The 23,197-nt window shown below is 41.8% G+C and overlaps 1 protein-coding gene across 1 annotated transcript; it reads left to right on the top strand.

Annotated features, from left to right (window-relative positions):
* The first annotated feature begins 4,495 nt into the window (after window positions 1-4,495).
* XRCC2 (X-ray repair cross complementing 2) lies at window positions 4,496-19,089 on the top strand. The gene is made up of 3 exons (XM_064703882.1): window positions 4,496-4,566; window positions 8,917-8,998; window positions 14,554-19,089. The coding sequence occupies exons 1-3, from the start codon at window positions 4,528-4,530 to the stop codon at window positions 15,267-15,269; spliced, it is 837 nt and encodes a 278-aa protein (XP_064559952.1). The 5' UTR covers window positions 4,496-4,527; the 3' UTR covers window positions 15,270-19,089.
* Window positions 19,090-23,197: the final 4,108 nt, after the last annotated feature.

Below are 23,197 nucleotides of genomic sequence, written 5' to 3'. Positions count from 1 at the left end.
GGTCTAGTGAAAGGTTCCCTGCCCATGGCAAGGGGATGGGAACTAGATGAGCTTTAAGGTCCCTTCCAACCCAAACCATGTTATGATTCCATGATCACAGATGCCAGAACTAATAAAGACCTGGACTTGCTGTTTCATGGCTAGCAGTCCAGCTACCAGTGGATTAAATTATTTTCTCTTTGTGGGGTTGTTTTTATTTTTTCAACAAAATTCAGGAACTCTATCAGCTTTTCTGAGGTTAGTGAAATTATAACACATTTGCAATTTAGGTTACTTATTTCTCAAATAAACAGATAAATGAGACTACCATAAAGCCCAAATGCATCTAAAGAAAGTGGCAGCTCTCCAGGTAAAAAGAATCAGCCATCTGCTCTAAAAAATAAAAGCAAAAATCTAATAAAACCCAGTGACACATCACTTCACTCATTGAGAGAAACTTGGAACAGTAAGGCTGAAATCAGCTCCATGAAACTGGAGGAGTCACACAACAGAGAGGTTGCAACTAATCTGATGGCATTCACTACATGGAGACTCAACACATCTTTAAGTCTTAATTCTTACTACCACTACTACTTCTGTTGCTATTATTAATCCTTTTTAGGTCTGCTTACAACTTTGAGATGGTCTTTAGTCGATAAACCTTTTGGGGTTTGAGCACTACTACACAAAGGAGTAGATAAGACTCAAAACCTTTCTGGTTTATTTCTAGGAGTGATTCTTTTGTGTAATGACTTTTAGAAGAGTCATTTTGTCACCTTTGGAATGAAGGTATTTAAGAGTCTGGACATTAATGAGGAAAACAACAACTGACTTTACTGAAAGAGTTTAGTTCAACTATATGAACAAACTGTTTTCAAGCTAGAAGATCTGTTTGGAGCTGGTTTGTGCTGGAATGTCACCCACACAAATCTTGTGAGGGAACATTAAGTGACAATACACTTATGATGAAGCTTATGTTGGAGCAAAATCTCTGTGGCTGGGAAAAAAACCCAATCGCTCAAAGGAGGAAGCATTTACATCCCAGTTTCTAAATTAGCTCTTACTTAATTAAATATAAAAATTTGATGTGTTCTTTTGCAAACATCCTCACACAATCTATCTTGTCAACATACTGGTTTTCTTCATTCCTTTCCCCTTTTGTTTAAGGTCTTACCTCGGGCCTTGTTCCAGGACAGGGTGTTAGTTCTTAAGACTGCCATCTAAAGTCTAATAATTGAATTCTTGAGGCTATTGTAGACCAATTGGCAATTTAAATTTAGGACTTTGCGTCTTAAAAATAAATTAAATGTTTATATATACAGTAGACTCTCAACATCCCTGGGGCACCTGACCTAGTCTTTCCTCCTCCAGAACCCATTCCAGTTTCCTTCTGCTGGCTGAAATTAATGATAGTGAATGTATAAAGAAGCAAAAAAAATTTTAAAACTACAATAAAAAATAATTTTGGTAATCCACTTCAAATACCTTCCTCTCTTGCACTGTCATTTTTCCTCGCAACAATGCAGGTCTTAAACACATGCAGTAGAAAATAGAGGATCACAGCATGGGAGATGCTGGGATCCTGTATTTAGTCTTCAAAATCAAGATTAGGAAATAGGAATTTTCTCTGGAATACACATTTCATAAAGACAGAGATGCTCACCCCTAGAGTGTGATCTTTCTGCTCTTAGGAAAGTCCTTATTCCTGCTGCTCAATGGCTACACCAGCAGTGCTGTGGCTCCTGGGGCCCCCTCAGGCTCCCCTCATGCCAAACAAAGGAACACTCATTTTCTGCCTGTAGAAACAGGAGTGCTGGGGCATGGAGACCCTGGATACTATGAGCTTCTTAGATCTGTGCTGCTTTAAGGAGGATTCTGCTGTTTGAGAAGGAAGAGTAAGGGGTGGGTGGGATCCTGTACTCCTGGATCGCCCACTATCACTCAGAAATGCTACAGAAAAATATGAAAGAATGAATCATAAATAAATAAATAAATAAATAAATAAATAAAAACATATAAATAGATAAATAAACCCACCAGCAGCCCAAAAAATAGAGGGTGCAATTAAAATCATTGCTCTTTACCAATGGTAAAGAATTTCTCTCCTTACCCATGTTACTGTTTTTCTCCTAAGAAGCAAGGTCAAGGAAGAGGTTTGCCATGCATGGAGAAAAATAAACAAACAAACAAACAAAAAAAAGATGAACTATTAGAACTACATTGACACCTTTGATAAAATATTACAAAATGTGGTAAGATGCCAGCAATGCTGACTGCTGGTGTGCAATCTGCCCATCAGGGTGACCGGTGTGTTTGATTTACACATTTCTAATTGTGATGTACTAACTATTTCAAGCTACTAAATATCCTTAATATCTCATTTTTTTTCTGCTCAGATGAGTTCTATGTTTTTAACCTTTCTCTCAAATATTTGCTGCTTGATCTCCCTTGAACTGTGATACTTCATTTTGCATTAGATTGTAATGCCAAAGCTGTGTTCAGCTGTGCAGTGGAAGAGCTCCCACAGAACCCTACTGGGACTCTCACAATGGTGAGTGATGAGCTAGGAGTGGGCTTCAGTCGACTGGTATTTATCTGTGCTGTATATTTATGGCTCTGAATTCAACTAGCAATCACTTTTTAAAAATTAGTACAACATCTTTAATTAGAGGACAAGAGCAACAAAGAACCTATAATTACCAAAAAAAAAAAATCATGTGGTTGATGCAGTGAGTAATATCTTTGTCATCACTCTGTTCTTGGGTTAGGTCACTCCTCAGTCAGCTTCAAGGACAATCACTACTAATTAACAAAGCTTTTAAACTCTTCCAGGTGGCCCAGACCACTGAGGTACTGTAAGAATACTCAGATACACAGCTCTTAAAGATGTCTGTCCCTTATGTTGACTTCTTCCAAAACACAGAAGAAATACAAAGAAGAAACAAATACAAAGAAGAAACTTGCTTCAATACAATGAAACCAAAAGTATTGTAGTTGCATTTTTGTACCCTCCCCATGGCCATCCAAGTCTTTCTCACCATGCCTCTGAAAATTTGGCACATGTATCCATACAAGAAAAAGACAAAGACTACTCTGGCTGTGCAGAGCAACCATCTCCCTTCTGTACTTTATTAAGAAGAATTAGGACTGGGCTCCAAAACTAGAGGTTTGAGTTGGGTTAAATCTATCTGGTGCCATCCATCTGGAGTTAGTCAAGTGGCTGCAGCAGTGTCTTTTGCATTGGAGCTCTGTATTTTGGGCTGAAAAGGGGTTGAAAGAGTAAACAAAGCTAATGCCTTGCATCTGAGGTTAGATTTTTTGTTGTGGTACATGCTAGTAGAAAGTCTTTTGTATAGACAAACATGATTTCTTTGAAGAAGCAGAGAACTCCACCACCAGTTTCTCTTCCTGACTGCAAGGACGTGCAGTATCACCGATAACCTCCTAGACCCGAAGGGATGGTATCACTGCTGCTCTTTGATATGCAGATACTGGGAGCTGCTATTCTTATCCTGCTGGTTTTGCATTTAGCCTATGGAAAAAACAAACAGGTTCTCCTGTGTTCTCCCTGTGCCCATCCCTCTTGCCTGCCCAGGTTGCACAACTGCAGTGGACGGGCCATGGTCTGGGAGGAGCAGGTCCTGCTGCTGACCACAGGCTGCTGGTGTGACCAAGCTGCTGACCATCAGCTCCTGCCTCAGTGCATCACACACCACGCAAGCCCTGTTCATTCCAGGGACTTCTCAAAAATACTCTAAACCCCTTTTAATTTAAGCCATAATTGAGAGCTGGCTTTGGCAAAGAGCAATTTCGCAGGCGTCAAGAGTTTAATTGCAGCCACACGAACGAGCTTCCCTTGAGTCACAGCTGCCCAGTGCCACCAAGGAGCATCCCCTGAGTCACACCAGCCCAGCCTCCTGCTCCTTTCCACAGGAGCAGAAAAAACGCACACACACCTGGAGAAAGAAAAGTCCTTAAAAATAAATAAACAGCTTGTCTTTGGGTGGGAGTCAGATTCTTCCCTCAGGTAACTCAGGACATGATGAGAGGATGTGGTTGTAAGCTGTGCCAGGGGAGGTTTAGGTTGGACACCAGCAAGAATTTATTCTTGGAAGGAATTATTAGACACTGGAATGACAGTCCAGGGAGGTGGTGGAGTCACCATCCCTGGAGCTGTTTAAGTGTAAGATTGATCTCTGGTTTAGTGCAATATAACATTTAAGGAAAGACTGGACATGGCGCTCAGTGCCATGATTTGCTTGGCATGGTGGTGTTCAGTCACAAGTTGTACTCGATGACTCCAGAGCTCTTTTCCAACCTATTTGACTCTATGATTCTCCCGGCCGTGTCCAAGGAATCCCAAACCATGAACGAGGGTCGGGTGGGTGGGCAGCCGTGAATCGAGCCGGAGACGGGACTCGAACCCGTGACTCCGCATCCCACAGGCTCCACCCCGCGCTCCCGGGGGGCCGAACCGCGCAGGCGCAGAGGGCGCGGCCGGGCGGGGGCGCTGCGGGGCGGCGGCGGGCGCGGGGCCGCGGGGCCGCCATGGGTGACGCGTTCGGCGGGGCGGAGTCGGGCACGCAGGTGAGGCGCGGCCCCCGCCCCGCTCCCCGTTCCCCGCAGCCCCGGGCTCGGGCACACGGGCGGGGAGAGCCGGGCGAGGCTGTAGCCAGGGGAGAAGGGGAGCGCTGAGCCTCCTCCCTTCACCGCCACGGGCGGGCGCGGGGGAGCCCCAGCGGCGCCTCCTGAGGGGGCGGTGCGTGAGGGAGGGAGGGAGTTCCGCCCCCGAGAGGCCGCGGGGGCTTCCCGCTGGAATTCCCGGTGGATTTCCCGGTGGATCCGGGAGGGATCGGGGTTCCCTGGGGCCGTGTTCTGCCTTTGTGTCGGGATCCGGGTGGATTTCTGCTGTGGGCGCTTCTTGGTTCGGGTGTTTCGATTATTCTTTTTTAAATATTCCCTTCGCGCTCCCCTCCCAGGCATTGGAGGGGATGCCTAAGGAAGAAGACCTGTGAGGAAGGTTTCCTTTAAAGGTTCGGACTTGATGGTCTTAAAGGTCTCTTCCAACTTTATGATTCTGTAAATAAACATTTTGTAAGGTGGAATTGTTTTCCTCCTCTTTAGGAGAAAAGAAGTTTGAGTTTTGGGATTTTGTGTTGCTTAATTAGTTTTTTTTTCCCATTTCTCGATGTTGTATTTGTTAGAAACTTCCGCTTTCGATCAGCAACTTAATTGCTTGGAGATTTGTGTGTAACTATACCGGAACGTGCTGAATAGTTCACAGCATGAACAGAAAAGTGTGATAATATTTATTGTTAAAGTTCCGTGTGGTTTTTAGTGGGACTTGGGCTTTTAAGCCCTTTTGACACTTAAAAAAAATTAGTATCAGATGTCCACTATTGGCAAATAGACGTGAATTAAGGATATGAGGTGTGCACTTTGTCCAAGGGATAAATGCATTTATTTGTCCACATGAGTGGTGCTGACAGAGAATGCTCATGGCATCAACTGCCTGCAGTGGATGGATATCCAACCTGGAACAAGGGAGGAGTTGAAGACCAATGGGTTAAGAAAAGTCAATGTATGAATACAGAATGTCCAGACAAAAAATGGTAAAAGCACTTGAAACAGAAAACACTTAATTTAAACCAATACTCCTTTAAATAGCCTCATGCATAAAGTCAGATTTTACTGAGTTATACTGAGACCACAGTATTGTGCTTTTATTATTGAATGTAATTAATACAACAAATTAGAACTTCTTGCAAAACACCTTTGGTTTATCACAGTAAAAGTAATGATAAATGGCTTGCATATGTCTTCATGCCCAAAGTTTACAAAAGCTCAATCAGAGTGGTTATAGTGGTTGAGAATTAAATTTTGTCTAGTACTGGAGATAGGTTTGTATGTGTAAATAGCCTGTAGGTTAGCTCACAGCCTCTAGCAGAGCTGGAGTATTTAATTTGAATTTCTTTAACATTTTAATGAAGTAATCTCTCATTCCTGACAAGACCTACGTGTGTGCTTGCATTGATGCACAGCTCTGTTGGAACCAACAGAGCACAAGCATGTCAGGCATTAGTCAGTGGGACTGTCCACATGCATATTTTTTTATTAAAAGGAAAAAAAATTATAAAAAGCATAGCTGAAGTATTTGAGTCCCATCATCTTTGTCATTATTGACACTTATCCCAGCTGCTGCTGAACTTTTGCTTATTCTCTACATGTAACTGCACATCTGTGCAGTTCCTTGCTGGCATAATTACATTTTCAAATACCTAAGAATGAGGAGCTACCACTAGCAGGTTGCTAAAGGGTGGTGTTTTGTGTAAAAAAAGATGAAGAGAGGCTTATGGAGGAACAAATGAGCACCTACAGTTTGATTATAGAATCAGAAATCTCTAATAGGGGATTTGAAATTGACTTGGGAATTTTTTCTAAGCTCTTCCCGCTCCAAGGTTCTCTCCAGGGGTGCTGTCTGTCCTTCTGTACATTGTGTGTGACAAAGCTTGGGGCACCTGACACCCACCCTCAGATCACCCTGTACATGCTGGGGATTTCTCCCCCCTCGTATTCCAGAAGAACAGGAGGGGAGGCAGAATGGGAAAGGCTCCCCTGGAGCAGAGCCAGAGCGGCTCTGGCTGGGTTGGGAGCAGCCTGTGCTGTCCCTGTGTAACGTGGGCAGAGGTGAGGGTGCCTGTGCAGTGTCTCAGCTGTGCTCCCATCACTTGTGCTGCACTGTGGACAAACCTTTGTGAGAGCTGGAGGAAAATTGTTGCCTGTTTGTGCCAGGAACCCCGTGGCTCCCAGCGTGGCACTAATGAGGCAAGTGCCTTTGGAGATTCTGCTTCAGAACGCGGAAGTAAATACAAGCTGGATAAAAACACAGGTGTGCTATCATCAGCAAATTACCATAAATTACCTTCATGAGCAGTGCTCAGAGAAAGCACCTGTACTTATTTAAAATTAATCCATAAACTTGTCATTTAAATAACGACAGATTCATATTTAAACCAGAGTGATCAATTTACTCTCTCTCAGTAAACTTAAGGAGTTGATAGTCTAAGAGGACACAGGGGCTCACTGTTCCAGAAAAAATAAACTGCACAGGATATATTTGTTAATGTACAAATTAATTTAGGAGCAGGAGGCTGCAGCAATGGGTTTAGGCCAGCAGTAGTTGTGACTGCTGGCCCCAGCAGTGCCCATCACTGAGCCCCTGTTATCCCTGTGTGCTGCAGCAGTGCTTCCTCTGTGAGAAGTGCAGAGCATCAGAAAGCAGCAGCCTGGGGTGGTTTTCCTCTTTCCCTCAACTTCCACTGCTGACAAAGGGGTGAGGAATTCCTGGTTCTTCTCCCCAGCGGGTGCAGCCTCTCCCTGCTGGTGGCCAGGCCCTGGCAGCAGGAGAGCTGCACATGCAGGGCCTGCCAAGGCCCTCTTGGTAGTTGAGAGCTGCTGCTTTATGTGCCCCAAGTTAATTCCTGTATTCTCGTGTATGTGTGTCCATCTGGATGTTTGCTTTGTCCAGATCATGGAACCCTGCTGGTTCCCAGGAGTTCACCGTGTGTTTAGTGCTGCACAAAAGTGTGAAGTGTAATGGGAGGCTCTGCTGATCCAGAGCAAGGTCAATTTGAGTGGTTTTTTGGCCCTTCAGAGGATGAGTCAGAAAACTCTCCTGGATAGGTGAGAAGAGGCCAAGGCAAACACATTGACATTTTGTTAATGGAGGGGACTCTTAAAATGTCAATGAAAATGTCACACTTAGATTCCCATTGTGACCACTTGAAGCAAATTCAGGACCATTTAATTTTTTACGCTTAAAGGCAAACACACACACAACTGTTTAAAGAACTTCTAAGATCATTCAGAGCAGGTGTTGCTCATGCATATGACAAGTAGGAATGCAAGAGAAGGCAGCAGTTGTTTGAAGGTGTGTGCTCACTGCTCTTTTGGTCTTGAGGATGGGATAGAAGTGAAGAGGATTTGTTTTGTTCAGATCTCTAAATGACACCTGGGTGTCTTGGAGAGTGTAGTATTTGGCCCCAGGGTAGGTGCTCTGGTGACACTGAGCATCCCAATAATGTCCTTTCCCATGTATGGGAATACATGTAGGGAATACAGCTCTGGTACCAGGGAAAATGTTCATTCTTGCTTTACACAGTGTGCCAGAACTAATAACAACACAGGTTTTGTGAATACCTGTCTGCTTGCTGTGCAAATACCTCTCAATTTAAGCAACTGTCCATGATCTTTGAAGTAATTAGTTTTACAATGGACTTACTTTACGAGGGGCTTTGGAGAACTTGCTTAACAAATTCAAGCTTGCTTTAGAAAGGTTCTTGCAGAGCCACTGGTGACTAATTACTTTTGAACATTCTTAATCCATACTCTGTTTGAACAAGTAACTATGATATAATAGGATTGTAGCCCAGAGGAGTCCTGTGTAATGTCTCAGGTGAAATGCACATGGTTTTACTTAGAAATGCTCAGAGAAGCTGGCTCGGGGGATTGTTGATGGGTAAGGTTTCAGCTCTCAGCCAGTGGTTTTTTTGGAGGTTTGGAGGGGTTTTTTTGGTTGTTACAAATGATGTTCTTTCCCTTTGTTCTTTGGAATGGCAGCACTGCTGTGGGCTGGAGGTGATCCCTCTCACTAATGTCCCTGAGCAGCCTTTGCTTTTTAAACTTTATTTCTCCTCATATCTCCAATCCTCACTGCCACTGAATCTGTGTGCTTGTTGTTTGTAAAGCTGGGACCTTCTGTTGCTGTAGTCATGACTATACATTTCCATATGTATTTATGAAAACACTTTTAAAATCAGGCTAATCTTTCAATAGGACTGTCATGGAAAACTGTCAGTTCTTAAAATGCTTTAAATTTGTGTCCTGAGGTTCATTATTTAAAGTTAACAGCATGGCTCTTTGTCTTGTCTTTAAAAGCTGCGTGCACGACTCGAGGGCAGAAGTTCTCTGAAGAATCTCGAGCCTTGTCTGTTTGCTGAGGAAGGATCTCCTGTTCATGGTAAAAATATGTCTTCATCCCATTTAGGGAAAAATGTTCATGTAGAAATATTCTATATTTCTATCTCTCTCTATTTCTATCAATAGAGATAAGCATACAAGTAAATTATTTTGCCCTAGATCATAATTCTAATTTTTGATATGGTTCAATGCAATCTAGATAAAATGGAATAATGCAAAGTCACCCTTCCAAACATTATTAAATAGGCCTCAAAATCTATTTTATGCATATCAAGACACAGGTGTAGGTGAGTAAATAACCAAGCACATTGGTCAGTGTCAGTAGTTTTCCAGCAATTTGTTCTAGAGTCTGTCATTAACCCTCTTTGTTTGTTTTTTTTAATCAGTGGTCTAGACAACCACCACAAAGTCATAACTGCAGAAATTTGCAAAGAACATGAGGTTCAGTAAATAGCAGAGAGTTCAGTGATACAGAGTTGTCTGGGTAAATTAGGATAAGGAGCATGAGCAAACAAAGCTCATCATGCCATTCAGTCTTGACCTGAACAATCCTAAGTATGCTTAGAATAGAAGTTCATAAACAATTCCATTATGGCCATAGGTACTAATTAGTTGAATGAGTTCACAATGCAGGATCAACATGGGTCATAGAGACCTTCAGTGAATGAATGAGAATTTCAGATTGGAGAACTGGGGTAACCTTTCAATGACACCAGTACAAGAAAGATCAAGGTTGGGTATTTCAATGAAAGAAATTAGTGAACTAAAAAGAAAATAACACTATTCAGGAAGTCAGACTGATTTTTCAGATTGTGTGAAATTTCATGAATTTCATGATGGAAGAGACAACTCTGATTACACAGGGCTAAAAATATATATGAAAAAAGGCATGTGAGTGGCAAACAGTGAGGATCAGTGGTGAGGTACTACTGTTGTGGAATTTATGTGTGAGTGAGTGGATTTCATAGGGCAAGTATGTGGCTTCAGTGCTTAGCAGCACACTTATCTGCAGTTTGAATTCCCACAAATGTGGAATGTTCAGAATAACAAGCAGAAAAAGCAAGAAAAAGAATCAGGATAATTGGATGAGAGATGATGCTTAATCTTCAAACACAGTCACTGTGAGACACTTTGTGTAGAGTTTTGCAGCAGTAGAAAACACATGTGGGCTTTAGCAGTACATGATTCCTGCCCTGAAAGTTTCCAGTGTGACATAACAATGATAAAGGGTGGAGAAATACTGCTAAGCCAGTGCAAGTAGAGCACAAGAATATTTAAATTCTCTCATTTCTGAATTCCCTCATTTTCTGCTGTGTTACAAGAAGAATTAAGGGCCAGGAGTGAAATTAGTGTATGCTTCACAAGACTCTCAAATTCTTAATTTGTTTAGAAAATGAGATATTACTGTAGTTTTTTGAAAACATAAATATTAAACAGTCTTTTAGTCTAGATGTTTGGTATTTTTTAGTCAACTTTACACACAACAAACAAATGTTTGAGACTGAACTGGCTATGTACTGGTCAAACAGATTTTAAGATGTTTTCTTGGGGATCACTAACTGCCCTTGCTGCAGTCCATACTGTTACACAATTTCATATCAAATTATCTGCTTTGCTCTTAAAGCTTTATAGGTTGTTCATGTCTGTCTGAAGACTGTTCCAGAACCTCAGTTCTAACATGGCTGGAAACCTTCTAAAATGCATCACTGGTTTCTCTGTGCCAACAGAGTCATTGAGCTTTTGAAGCACTTGTATTTTTCTTCTGCTTCCAACAAATGGTATCAATTATTACCCATACTGGTCATGCTTTTTGGCTGACATTAATGAAGCTGCCTAACATATTAGCACAGCCCTTTAGCTGTATATATATAAATGGACTTCACCTTTTATTGCATTTTTGCTTTGTCTTTTAATACCACACTATTCATGTGAGGCCATGTGTTATTTTGATGTGTGCTCACATTATTCAGTATTAAATCCCTGTTGAAGGCTTACCTCTCCATTTGTCATGAACTTGACTTTTAGTGTGTCACTGTGGAATTCTGTAATAGGTTGCCCATGAAGTCAATACTGAACAGCTCTTCATCTCAAATGCTGTGATTAAAGCAATGCAAAGACCTAAATTATTCATTTTTTCAAACAAATACATGAAGTTTCAATAAACTATCCAAAGGTTACATTTTAGTTAAGTGTTCATAACTTGCATGTCAGGGTACTGTAAAATAGGGACAGGTAATATAGGTATTAATGTGATACTCTAACCACTGCTTCTAATTATGATGGACTTGCATATTTAAGAGCACATAAGTACATTAATTACATACCATTTAAGCTCTTCTGGAATGGAGCAAAAGTGACACAAGCATTAAATAATCTTCCACTATTGCCAGTCATATTTCCCCTGTGCCACTGGCATGAAGGTGTGGGTGTCAGTGTAAGGCTCTGATGTTCACCAATTGCATGACACCCAACATTAACTTGGAATAAATATTAGGCCTTTCTACTTCACTTATAAATGGTGTAAATAATAGTGACAGCTTCTGCACAGCATTGTAAATGATCAGCCCAGGAACTTCAAGGTAGCCTAGAATGTGAAACACACAAAGTTATTGCTGAGTGTTCCAGCAGCCTGTTTGTATCTGCAGTGTCAGAAAATAGTTTAACCAGCATTTTCAGGTGGATTGATTACAGATGAAAATAAGGCTCTTCTCATTCAAGATGTAACACCAAACTGATGACCAGGACTGAACACAGTGTTTCAGTTAAAATATATAAATCTTACATAAATATTTACATTTCTTCAGCATCATTTAGTTTAACCTGCATGCCCATTCATAGGAGTGGGGTATTATTCTCTTCAGTCTGCCCATAATGAGCCAGCTCTGGCTGCCCTGAGCCAGGCAATGTGTTCAGGGACTCCTTAAAACCTAACTCTTGAATTCACTAGTGCTGAATTTCATGTGAAATCACTCTACTCATCCATCTCCATCTGTTAAATCTTCACAAACTTAAGTTTTTATTAACCCAATTAGTTTGTCTTCTGCATGTTTTGCCAAGCTAATGGAACATTCATCTACTGATATGTTTAATGTCTGCCAACACCAATTCTAATAGAAAAAATTCCCATTAACTTTCTTCCATGTTAAAGTGCTGTTCCTGCTCTCCCTCTCAGCCTGTTCTCATCCTGTGACAGTATCTTTTTACTAATCCTCCTTTCCAAGTTGTTTTGACATTAATGGATGATGCTGGTCGTGATCACTCAGTTTCTTCTGTGACCTACTGTCAGCGTGTCAGAGGCTTCTTGAAAACGTTGCTGGCCTCACTTCCTCCTTTGCTGTGTCATGGCTTGTCCTCTCTGATCCAGAGAAATGAATTTCCCCCCTTATCTTACTGTAACAGCCTGGTTGCTAATTCAATGAAACCCAACATTTATAGATGCTGCTATAAATGGCTCCTGTTTTGCACCCGTTCTCCTTGCGGGCAGCTCTTGGATAATCAGGAAGGCACAGAAATCCCCAGCTCTCTTGAGGTTTTCTTGCAGTCCAAGCTGTTTCTGTTTCCAACTACAGGGCAGCTGTGGATCTCTTTCAGCAATGATGAACAAGCTTTGAGGGGTGCTTGGCTGTCTTGCTGTTCACATTTATAAATCACCACTACAAAAACCTCCGAGAATGATTTTTGTCATTCAACTTCGAATTTTTACTTAAATAAGTTTTATTACTTCTGCCAGTAAAAAAAAACAACTCATCCAGTGTCATTCTGCAGCACACAGACACCCTGCTAGAATGTCTTCAAATGGAAAAAGTGAAGCATTTATTTCCCAGAAGAATTTTTGAATCCAGCAGGTCATATTTTGCTGTAAAGGCAGGTGAAGCAGCATTGCCTGTTGGCCCCTCAGTTACTGCTCTGGATTCAGAAATGCCAACCAGGGTGGCAGAAGTTTTGTGTCACAGCCAGTGGCAAAAGATACACTTTGTTCTTATCAAGAGCTGCCTTACACAATTGTTCTAAAATACTGCAAGAGACAAAATAGGAGGGAATGACCTAGCCAGCACTTTTAGGAGGAGCTCTTGCAAGCTGGTATCTCACCCTGCCAGGGTGTGGTTGTGTCTCTGGCACAGGCTGTGTGACAGCAGAGCCACTGCCTGCGAGTGACAGCGTCGGGCACCGTGACCTCTGCGCAGGAAGAGAAAATGCAAACTTATGTCCCAGGATGTGCAGTTATCTTTCATCTCAGAAGTGAGGGAGCCATTCAGAACAGCTTAATAAGGGCTTGGGAGACAACCAAGCTTTTTAATAGATTTCAAAGGGTCAGAAATTCATATAAATGATATTTCTGAGTGTCACTGAAATGGACAGACTTGTCACATCAGGTGTAAATTGCTTTTAACACTTGCAAAGGGAGAAGAGCTTGGTTTCTTCTCTACCATCCTGCTCCCCTGATCCCAAACTGCATCTTGATGTTGTAGGCACTTGTGAATGAGGACATCCTCTGGAAGTTGAGCAGTGACTTGAAAAACCCTGTTAACTCAGGCAGGCACAAACATGTTTAAGGAAAGTTGCAGTTAATTCTCTACTCTCACATCCCCCTATGGGAAGCTGTTAGGCCATTTGCACTTGGCCAGGCCATGGAAATCTCTCACCTTCCTGCAATTACAGTGGTGTGATTCTCCTTACTGCATGTGGTTACCCTTCTGCCTATAAAATCCAAAATGTCATAAATAAATAATCCAGTTCCCAAAATTAGAAATTTATAAAGAGCAGCTAATCAATTAACTTTTTCTAGGGTCTTGCTCTGATACAAGACATCAGAAGACTTTGGATAAGGCTTTAGAGTATCTTGCATTCACATCCAACAAAAGAACTGGTTTCCTAATGAAGTGTAATGCTGTTTTTAATTAACATTTTAAATTTTTATGATATGTATTTTATGACCCACATGGATGAGGCAATTAGGCTGAATCCTTTTATGATCAGAGATCCTGTGCTTCAGACAGAGGCCTGGCCTGGAGTTGAAGGAATCCCTGAGTCTCCCTTGTCAAAAGAAGCAGTTTCACATTATTATCACCACAGGAGAATATAAGTGCTAAATAAACTTACTGGTGATTTCTTCACCAGACACAGATTCCTGTAGGAATCTTGTGACATAAAGCATTTTATATCTATGTGTAATGACATCTAATACGTAATTTTTTTTGTTTTGTCCTGTGCTTTGTTATTTCTTAATTGTGTGTGCATAGTGTAGATGGTTTCTTAGCCACTTTTGTGTAGCAGCTTCCTCTTCTGCCTTTATCTGCCTGTAATGATATAGATGAAATCCAGTTGCCAACCTTTTCTTGATGGAAGTCTCCTAGATGGTGCTGGCAGAGGCTTTCAGTCCTTGTTCATAGTTGATTGACTTCACTTTAGAGGCTTTTCTTGAAAACTGAAATATCTGTTGGTGGATGCTAACCAGGATTTAAACCATTTTATGAATGTTATTAAAATGCATTTCCCAATTTGTGGAATAGTGAATATTGATTCAGAAAACACTGAGAACCAACTCTAGGCTAGAAATGCTCTTACCTGACAACGTGCTGCTTTGTTTTTGAACAGGAGATGTTATTGAATTCCATGGCCCAGAAGGGACAGGCAAAACAGAAATGCTTTATCACCTGCTGGCCCGCTGCATCATTGCCAAGGCACAGGGAGGGCTGGAAGTGGAAGTGATGTTTGTTGACACCGATTACCACTTCGATATGCTCCGCCTGGTCACCGTTCTTGAGAACAGGCTGGCACAGGGGACAGAAGAAATGATAAAGCAGTGCCTGGGAAGGCTCTTCCTTGTCAGCTGCAGTAGCAGCACTCAGTTACTGCTGACTCTCTACTCTCTAGAAAACTTGTTCTGTGCTCACCCCTCGCTCTGTGTTTTGATTTTAGACAGTTTATCAGCTTTTTATTGGATAGACAGAAGCAATGGAGGGGAGAGTCTTACCTTGCAGGAGATGAACCTGAAGAAATGTGCTAACTTCCTTGAAAAGCTTGTGACACAGCACCACTTGATCCTCTTTGCAACAACACAGACACTAATGCAGAAATCTGCAAACTCTGCAGAAGGCTTTTTACCTTCAAAACTTCCACATGAAACTGATACAGACTACAGACCATATCTCTGTAAATCATGGCAGCAAATGGTAACACACAGGATGTTTTTCTCTAAGCAGTGTAATTCTGGCAACAGCAAAGGTTTTACTGTAGTTTCTTGCCACCTCAAAAGAAACCAGATAGTAAAACGTTCATTTAGTGTTGCAGAAAGTGGAGTTCAGTTTTAACTTCAGTTTATTTTGTAAACATTTATCAAATCTTGGTGCTTAATGCCTGATTAGGTCTAAGTACCTTCTCATAACTTTTCAACTACCTGGTTGTTGCTGGGTGATTAATAATTGTTGTCACCATTTTCTTGAAATTCAGTGAAGGGCAGGGAATGGTAATTTTTTTTAATTACTTCAGCAATTCCATCCAAACTATAGAGGACTGTTGACATTACTTGTTTGTGCTTAATCAAGAATATAGTAACAAGACCTGGTATCCTTCAGCAGTCTAACCTATGTGGCCAAATGCCTGTTGGAATTTCTGGGTCTTGCTGCTTTACACTTCTCCTCTTCCAAGCTGCAGAAGTAGGAGCCTACTTGTCTGTGGCAGAGGTTGCAAAGAGGCCAGAGTTCACACTTTATAAACATTGGCCTTGGTTTATTCCCTGCAGCTTTGGGCATAAGAAATGCTGATTTTGCCTGAAGAAGAGGATTCATTTGCACAGTGTGTTAAATAGTGGTGATCCTGACTGTGCTGCTTCTCCTGGCTCTCAGCCTCTCCATTTACATTAGGGGGTGCTCAGAGGAGCAGGGATTGCAGGTGTTCTGACCCTTACAAATGTCTGGCATTGAAGAATCTTCAGCTATTAATGACATAGAGGCCTGGTTTCCATAACTGAAGGAAAAGTAAAGACCCAGCTCTGGGTGAGTTTGTGCTGCGTACAACAAAAAGTTTTTGGAAATACTTAAGTGCAAGTTACGGGTTATTTTGGGAGTGGAGGTTGTTTTTTTGTTGTTTTTCATTTTTTAAAATGATGCACAGACTTTTTTCTCTGCCTTTCCTCAATACTCCTTCCCACTTCTTTCCCTTCCCCAGTCTCTCTAAGAAATCCAGGAATGCCATGCCTCTGGTCTTTACCAATATGCATTTGCCACATGTAGAACATTTGTGTGCAGGATTTGGCATGTAGCATGTTGCAATTCTGGCAAAGAACATTCAGAACTTACAAGAAATGCCCTACAGTTCTGGCAAAGAACAGCACATTATTTATGAACCTAGAGTGCCCTTTGAAAGCTTCAAAGTACTTTACAAGAAAGAAAATTGCACACAGTACATTATTTAATACAAAAACTTACATTAGCTTACAAATTCAAATTACTCCAACAAGGGGGAAATACATCTCACAGTGATGTTTGTTCAGTCATGTTGCACAGCACGTTTTATAGTTTAGATTGAAGAGATTATTAACAAAAATGCATATTAATAAGAAGTATCTAGCTCAGTATCTTTTTGAGGAAGATGCCTAAAAAACTCTGTTGTGAGACACTTACCTTTGAATTTCCTGACTTCTGAAGCAGCTTTTTCAAGCTGAATATATGTGTGGAATTCCAGCTTTGTATGGTTCAGTTACCCTCTTGGGTTCCACTGTGTCTGTTCACAATGAGTTCAGTTTAATTATTCTTTCTTTGGGAAAAATTCCCTTTTTCCCTTCTCATTTTAAACCTTCCATCTGATCACTTCTTCATGCCATCAGTTCTTTTACTCTGACACATCAGCAAACTTTGCCTTTTCAACATCTCCCCAGAGCTGATGATTTTATAGAATGTCAGTTCATTTGTGCTTACCAATATGTATTTTATTTCAAAACCTGCATAAGTACACAAATACATTAAAAAAATAAAAAAACATTCAGCCTAGAGTGGACCCAAGTTAGATAGTTTACCATGTGTAGACACTTCCATTATGAATTATGATAAAGGGCATTATTGAATTTTTTTGTAAAAAAGAATGGGAAATTTCAAGTAGAACTAGAGAACTTTAAAATCTGAAAATTCTAGGACTATGTAATTTCTACTAGAAAAAAGTCAAAACCAAACAGCCCCCCTTACCACTGGAGAATACAACTCCACTCATGATTAACTTCTTCTTAAAATCATACTTGCTAAAGAATATGCTTGAGAAAAAAAACAATGGATATGTTCTGGCATTCCCAACTGGAAAAAAAAGCTTTTATATTCTTCACAATGTAGTTTGTATTTTGCATTGTACTATGAAAGAAATGCCTAAATTGAAATGAAGCCAAAGTTGTAGTTGATCAAAAAGAGCACCTCAGGAAATTCTGAAATTTCCCAGTTTTATTTTTACTTTGAATGCAGACAGATTTTTTTAATTCTCTGGTAATTGTAATATTCATGCTCTGCACATTTGTTTTAGCTGTATAGCAAGCTTGGATTTCTGAGGTGCTGAGCATCTGCATATCCCTGTAATGCTGCAGGAGGGATAGGCAGTGCATAATCTGGGAGTTCACTGACCTTATCCTCTGCCAAAATTATGCCATTTGGAAAAATGAACCTTTAGGATACAAGTCTCAGAAAGAGGCAGTGATAAAGAACATGGAAAGCAGCAGTTTTGTTTGTACCTTAATGCTCTGTGGCTATTAAACATGGGGTTTGCTATTTTTTAAGTGGAGAATTTTCCAAATTTTGTACCGATTGTAGTTATTGGAGACTGCAGTCCATCCTTGTGAGCCAGGAACAGTGTATGAAATGTAGCATTATACCTGGAATATTCTGCTTAATGCAGATCCTCCTCTTTCACCCAGACCTGAGGTACCACCCTGTCTCACCTGGGCTGCCCTGGGCTGCTGCAGCTCAGTCTCCCAGGGAGGAAGCACATTTCAGGTTAGTAGGTCTGGTTTAAATCAGCCCTGCAGAAGAGCATGGAATACATGTATTCCTGAACTCTGATTTAAGGTATTTCTTAGAAGTGAAAATCCTTTCATGTCAGTGCCATTGTTCTTCAGCTCAGGGTGGTATTACTAAGGCTTTTGTAGACACAGGAACTTTTTACATTCCTTAGAATTTTGTTTGTTGTTTCATATGCAACATGGAATTAAAGCAGCAAGCTTGAAATAAAGAGGAACTAGTTCACCCTTTCCCCCATTCTTTTCATAACGAGAGGGCTTCTTAGCAAAACCAAATTAAGGTATTTTGCAGGTTTTATATTTGTTTTCTACTATACTGGTATTTCTATGGACACCTGGAAAGAAAATGTTGAGTTTTATATTCAGTTAAAAGTTCTTTGTATTCCTAGGCTTTTTATAGAGCAAATAAAATACAAATAACAGTTTGCTTGGTTTAAGTTTGCACTAGCACATAAAATTCAAGTTTCCCTTTTCTTATATAACTAATCTCAGAAACTTAGCTTTTCCTGGAGTTTGGAAATGGCATAAGATAAATGTTCTCCTGTGGAAACATACCTTCAGTTGTGTTTTTGCTGGAGAGTGATGGACAGAGGAAGAAGAAAGACCACATTTGATGGCAGCTATATAGAAGCCTTGGACTGTGTCTGAAGAGGAACATGACTTTTTACTTTTCTGTGGCTGCTCTAATAAAATGTCTCTTGAACCTCTTTATTCAAATGTACTTTTGATATGCAAATACCCTACTGGGGTGATGGGCAACATCATCTTGCCATTACCAAGCTTGATGTCAAACTCAACACCCACCTCAGCATAAAGCTGTGCCACAGCACCAAACTCCTGCTGGTGTAGAAATTGCAGTGAATTCTCTCTCCCCTGTGTAAAAGCTGCAGACAGGTGCTGTGTGTCCAACAGCTACAGAGTAGCACAGGGCCCGTGCATTTTGTAAAGAAGGGGAGGCACTGGAAGGGCTTGGAAGACTTTGGCCATGGAAAAAAATTACAAACAGGTAAAGGAACATGAGTACAATGCATATGCATGATCTGGATGGAGAACTGATGCCCTGCAGCAGTCCCTGAAATCAAAGGTCTGGCTGTCCCTGTGTGTGACAGAAGACAGCAGAATGGCACTGGGCTATGAATAACATGGAGTGAGACAAAAGGGCCCATGAACTTCACTGACCTGTCTGGCATGGCTATACTTTCAAAAAGAAGTTTGACTAGAGTGGGCCTGTATGTTGTTCCCACCTGGGAATATGGATTCCACTATGTAGATGCTTTATAGCTTATTTTGAAAATATAATGAAAATATAAAACTCTGCTGCTCTGGACTCAGGAGGAATTAAATGTAAAAACAGACTTTTTATTTTATGTTGGGGTTTTTTTCCCTCCAGCTCTAGGCACCTTCCCAACAGTCAGCACTTAGCTCCAGAGCACTCTTGCAGCTTTCTGTGGCAGGAGCAAGTTTCACTGAAAGTGAGTCCTTCTCTCCTTTGCTGAGGGTTTATGGGTTTATGTGCACTCTTTATTACTAGCACAGACTGGGCTACCCCGACAGGGAGGCTTGAACCCATGTGACACATCAGTTAAGTGGTAAGTGGCTGTGGAGGCTCGATTCTGTTGGCAATCATGAGTAATGTCACATTTGAGTAGATGATTTTGAAGAAACAGGGCTGTGACTTCGTTTGGGAAAAGTCTGGCACTCTTCCCTCTGCTTTCCCACCCTGCTTTGCATCGTGCCCCAGCCAGCTGGTCCTTGTACCTGTGTGGGCCCCAGTGCTCCAGGAGAGCGGTGACAAGATGTCACCGCCTTGCCAAATGCTGGTGAGCAGCCATGTTTGCATCTTGGCACTCCCGTTCTGCAGGAGTTGGCACAACCACTAGAGTTAATTTAAACCTTTTGCCAGGTTTCTTTCTCATACATCTCGCTGGGCCTGTGCTAAAGACCTCCTAGCCGTGGGGGAGGAAAGAGAAAAAATTTTGAGGTTTGAATATTAAGGACAAGATTTTAGGCCACTGCTCCAAAAAGAGACTAAGCAAGGCTGTGAGGTTCTTGCAGTGGCAAGTCAAAGCCCCAAAGGTGGCTTGGTAAAGGTCGAGGAATGGACTCTACATTTCCTGTCAAGGGATGAATACGAATTTTGACTTAGAATATCTGCACACCCTCATGCTGCTGATGGAGAAGACCATGCTGTGGTGGGCAGTGCTGTCTCTGAGACACATCTCAGGCTCCATCACTGACAGTTGTGTCTCCATCCCAATATCTCTGTGAAGAGGGAAGTGAAAGAGGAAGAGGTTGAGAAGAGGGGAGGCTCTTTGGGAAACTCCTCAAGGCTTTGCTGAAGTATGGAAAACAGGAGAGCCATTTGGTCATCAAATCTGGCAGGCAAAGGGCTCCATTTCTCTCCAGAGCCTGTAGAAAAAGGCCCAGAGTAGCAAAGAATGGCTTTGCTAAAACCAGCACTCTCAAAAGTCAGGGGGTTGCAAGAGCAGCCTGCAGGCACCATGAAGAGGAAAACTTGGCTGGAGAGGAAACACCACCAGGGCTGATGTTCTGCTCCTCTGAATTCTGTGAGCATGTCCTGGTGAACATATTGCCACTGAAAGCTCATGTCACAACTGGACGTGTGACACCATTCAACCCCTTCTGGGAAGCAGGAAACTGGTGGGAGGCCACCCTGTCCCCATAGCTGCTAAGCAGTCTTGCCCATGATGAAGAACATTCACTTACAAGGTCATGGCTAAACTTTCCCTCATCCTTTATTTTAATGCCTTAACTTAGTGGCTCTGCAGTGATACCACTGGCACTGCTTGCATTTCAATTACCATATGCATCAGTGGCACTTTTTTGACAATAAAGTCACATTTCATGAAATTATACAGGTGCTTGTATTTTCACCCATCAGAAAAAAAATGATGCTTTAAAAAAAATTTATGAATCCCCTAAGCAAATGCTAGAGACCAGTTGCATAGGCAATGAAGTTACAGAAGCCGATGGAGGCAGGAATTTGAATAGCCCATGCAGTCAAAGGAAAGGGCTCACCATCTTTAAAATCCATGGAGGCATTCCAAATATGATTATTCTGCAATCCTGTTCACAACAAATCTTGCACGCTGACACTACATGCCCCTTCCCATTGATTGTATGGCCTGCACAAGCACTCTGAGCCTATTAAGCCTGAAGTCCCTGCTGCAGATAATAACTTAGATATTTCAGTCCCTCGAGCAGACACAAAAAGTACTTACTAGCACAGTTGTCAATTTTGTGGAAATGTCCTGTGGGATTCCATAAGTATCCTAACAACTGGCTGAGCTCTTTCCTTTTCTCCCACAGGTGTGGTTAAATCAAGGAGCAGTCAGTGCTAGCTGGAGGCAGGCAGGGCTCAGCTGCCTGGTGCCTGCCAGAGTGTCCATGATCCACTGCTGGCTGCTCAGGAAAGGTTCCATCTCCCACCGTGGCAGAGGAGTCAGTGAGGCCCCTCTCTACTTGGAAGAGAAATCCTAATATGCCTGATTGTTATGCTACAGTAGCAAATCAGCCTTTCTCAGTGGTGGAAATGGGAATTTCAGACATTCTCAAGTCTTTGCTGGTTGCAGATCAGCTCACACTGATGTAATTCACCCCTGTGACCATCACCACAGCACAGCCTGAAGGAGATTGACCTGGAGGCACCTGCTGGTAGGTGCAGCACGGCTCCTGGACCAGGGCACTGCTCCTGGCATCCCTCCTGGCACAGGGAGAGCTGGCTCTGCTCCCCTCCAGACCTGCACAATGCTCACATGTGGTGGCAGTGACACCCAACCACTGTCACAGAGTACAGACACCACTAAAAGAAAACCCTGTCTCTCATCCTGATCAAATTCCATAGCTCTGCTCCTGGCTCTGCTCTGGTGGGATCTCGTGCTTGTGCTTTGTGTTGGAGTCACTTCTGTTTTGTCAAGAAGCTCAAGTGGTTTTCCTGCTCTGGATGAAGGACAGAGGTTGCATCCACCAGTCTCGGTGATACTTTACCCACGCTCATGGCTGTGCTGGCTGTGAACCAAATAGGAAGGAGAAAGAGCAGCATAACAGAGTGTCAAAGTTACAAAACAGGCTTTTCTCTTTGCATTGGTTTGGGGTTTATTGCTGCTTCTAATAGCTCTTCTAGGAAACAAAATTTCCCAATACTTCCTTTTCTGGTAAGACAGAGTGTGTGTGGTATCCTACCCCAAAGGCAAGAAAATAACATTCTCTGGGTTCATTTTTTGAACTAAAAACATACTCTGGTTTGGGCTGTGCATTCCTCAACACAGTGTTGCTCCACTCATGGATTGATCAAAGATACCATGGACAATGGGAAAATTAGGAATGCTAGAACACAGAGCAGGCAGCACTGCATGCAGGTTTTAAATGAACTCACTGGGCATGAAGAAAATTCTGCAGATCTGAAAGCCAAAAGCCAAACTCTGAACTATTCCTTCTGAATTTGCACTTTCACATGTACAGCACAGATGAATTAGAGCCTAAAGATAATAAAAATGCAGACACAGAATAACAAGGCTGGTTTTCTAGATCTTTTGATCCTACAACCTGTTTTCTCCAAGACCAAGGTTTCGTCTCTAGGAAAATAAAGGTGATACAAACAGAAATGCTTTCTGTTAGGATAAGAAATCAGTAAATATCAGTGCAAAATTTCAAAACCTGCTGAATTCCCAGTATGTAGAATTGATCCTGGCTACTCTCTGCTCTGGATGATTTCAATGTCACTATTGTCCTGTCATTTATTTGAAGCCAAAACCATTATATTTGGGAAGCAGGTAGGCTTTCAGACTCTCCAAAACCAATTCAGTGTAATTATGGGGTAGGATGTACTAAAACTAAAATGTTAATTCATACACAGTCTAAAACATGTATTTAGTTGCCACCAGGATTCTTGTGAACAACAGAAACATACTGATAGGACAGAAGGCATTTCATCTTGCAAAGTCATCATGACATGAAAGAGGACATTCAAAGGCAATGGAGAAATCCTTTTGTTTAATGAAAACTGAATGTGAGGTACATTTTTATACTGTGGTCTCCTGTCCCAGCTCTCCTCCCTGTCTGAAACACTGTGCCAAAGCTCAGGCAGTAAATCTCTCTTTGCCAAAAGAAGCCTGCTGGAAACCAGAATAAATACAAGTGGAGACTGGAGTAGATTCTGAAGCCTCATCTCATTTTGGATTTGCCTTGTTTCCCCACAGCTTTCTTGCTCACCAGTTAATTGGT

Source organism: Zonotrichia leucophrys, chromosome 2 (assembly GCF_028769735.1).
Source record: "Zonotrichia leucophrys gambelii isolate GWCS_2022_RI chromosome 2, RI_Zleu_2.0, whole genome shotgun sequence".
Classification (NCBI taxonomy): domain Eukaryota; kingdom Metazoa; phylum Chordata; class Aves; order Passeriformes; family Passerellidae; genus Zonotrichia; species Zonotrichia leucophrys.
Note: the sequence above shows the minus strand (reverse complement) of the source record. Positions and strands in the feature narration are given on the sequence as shown.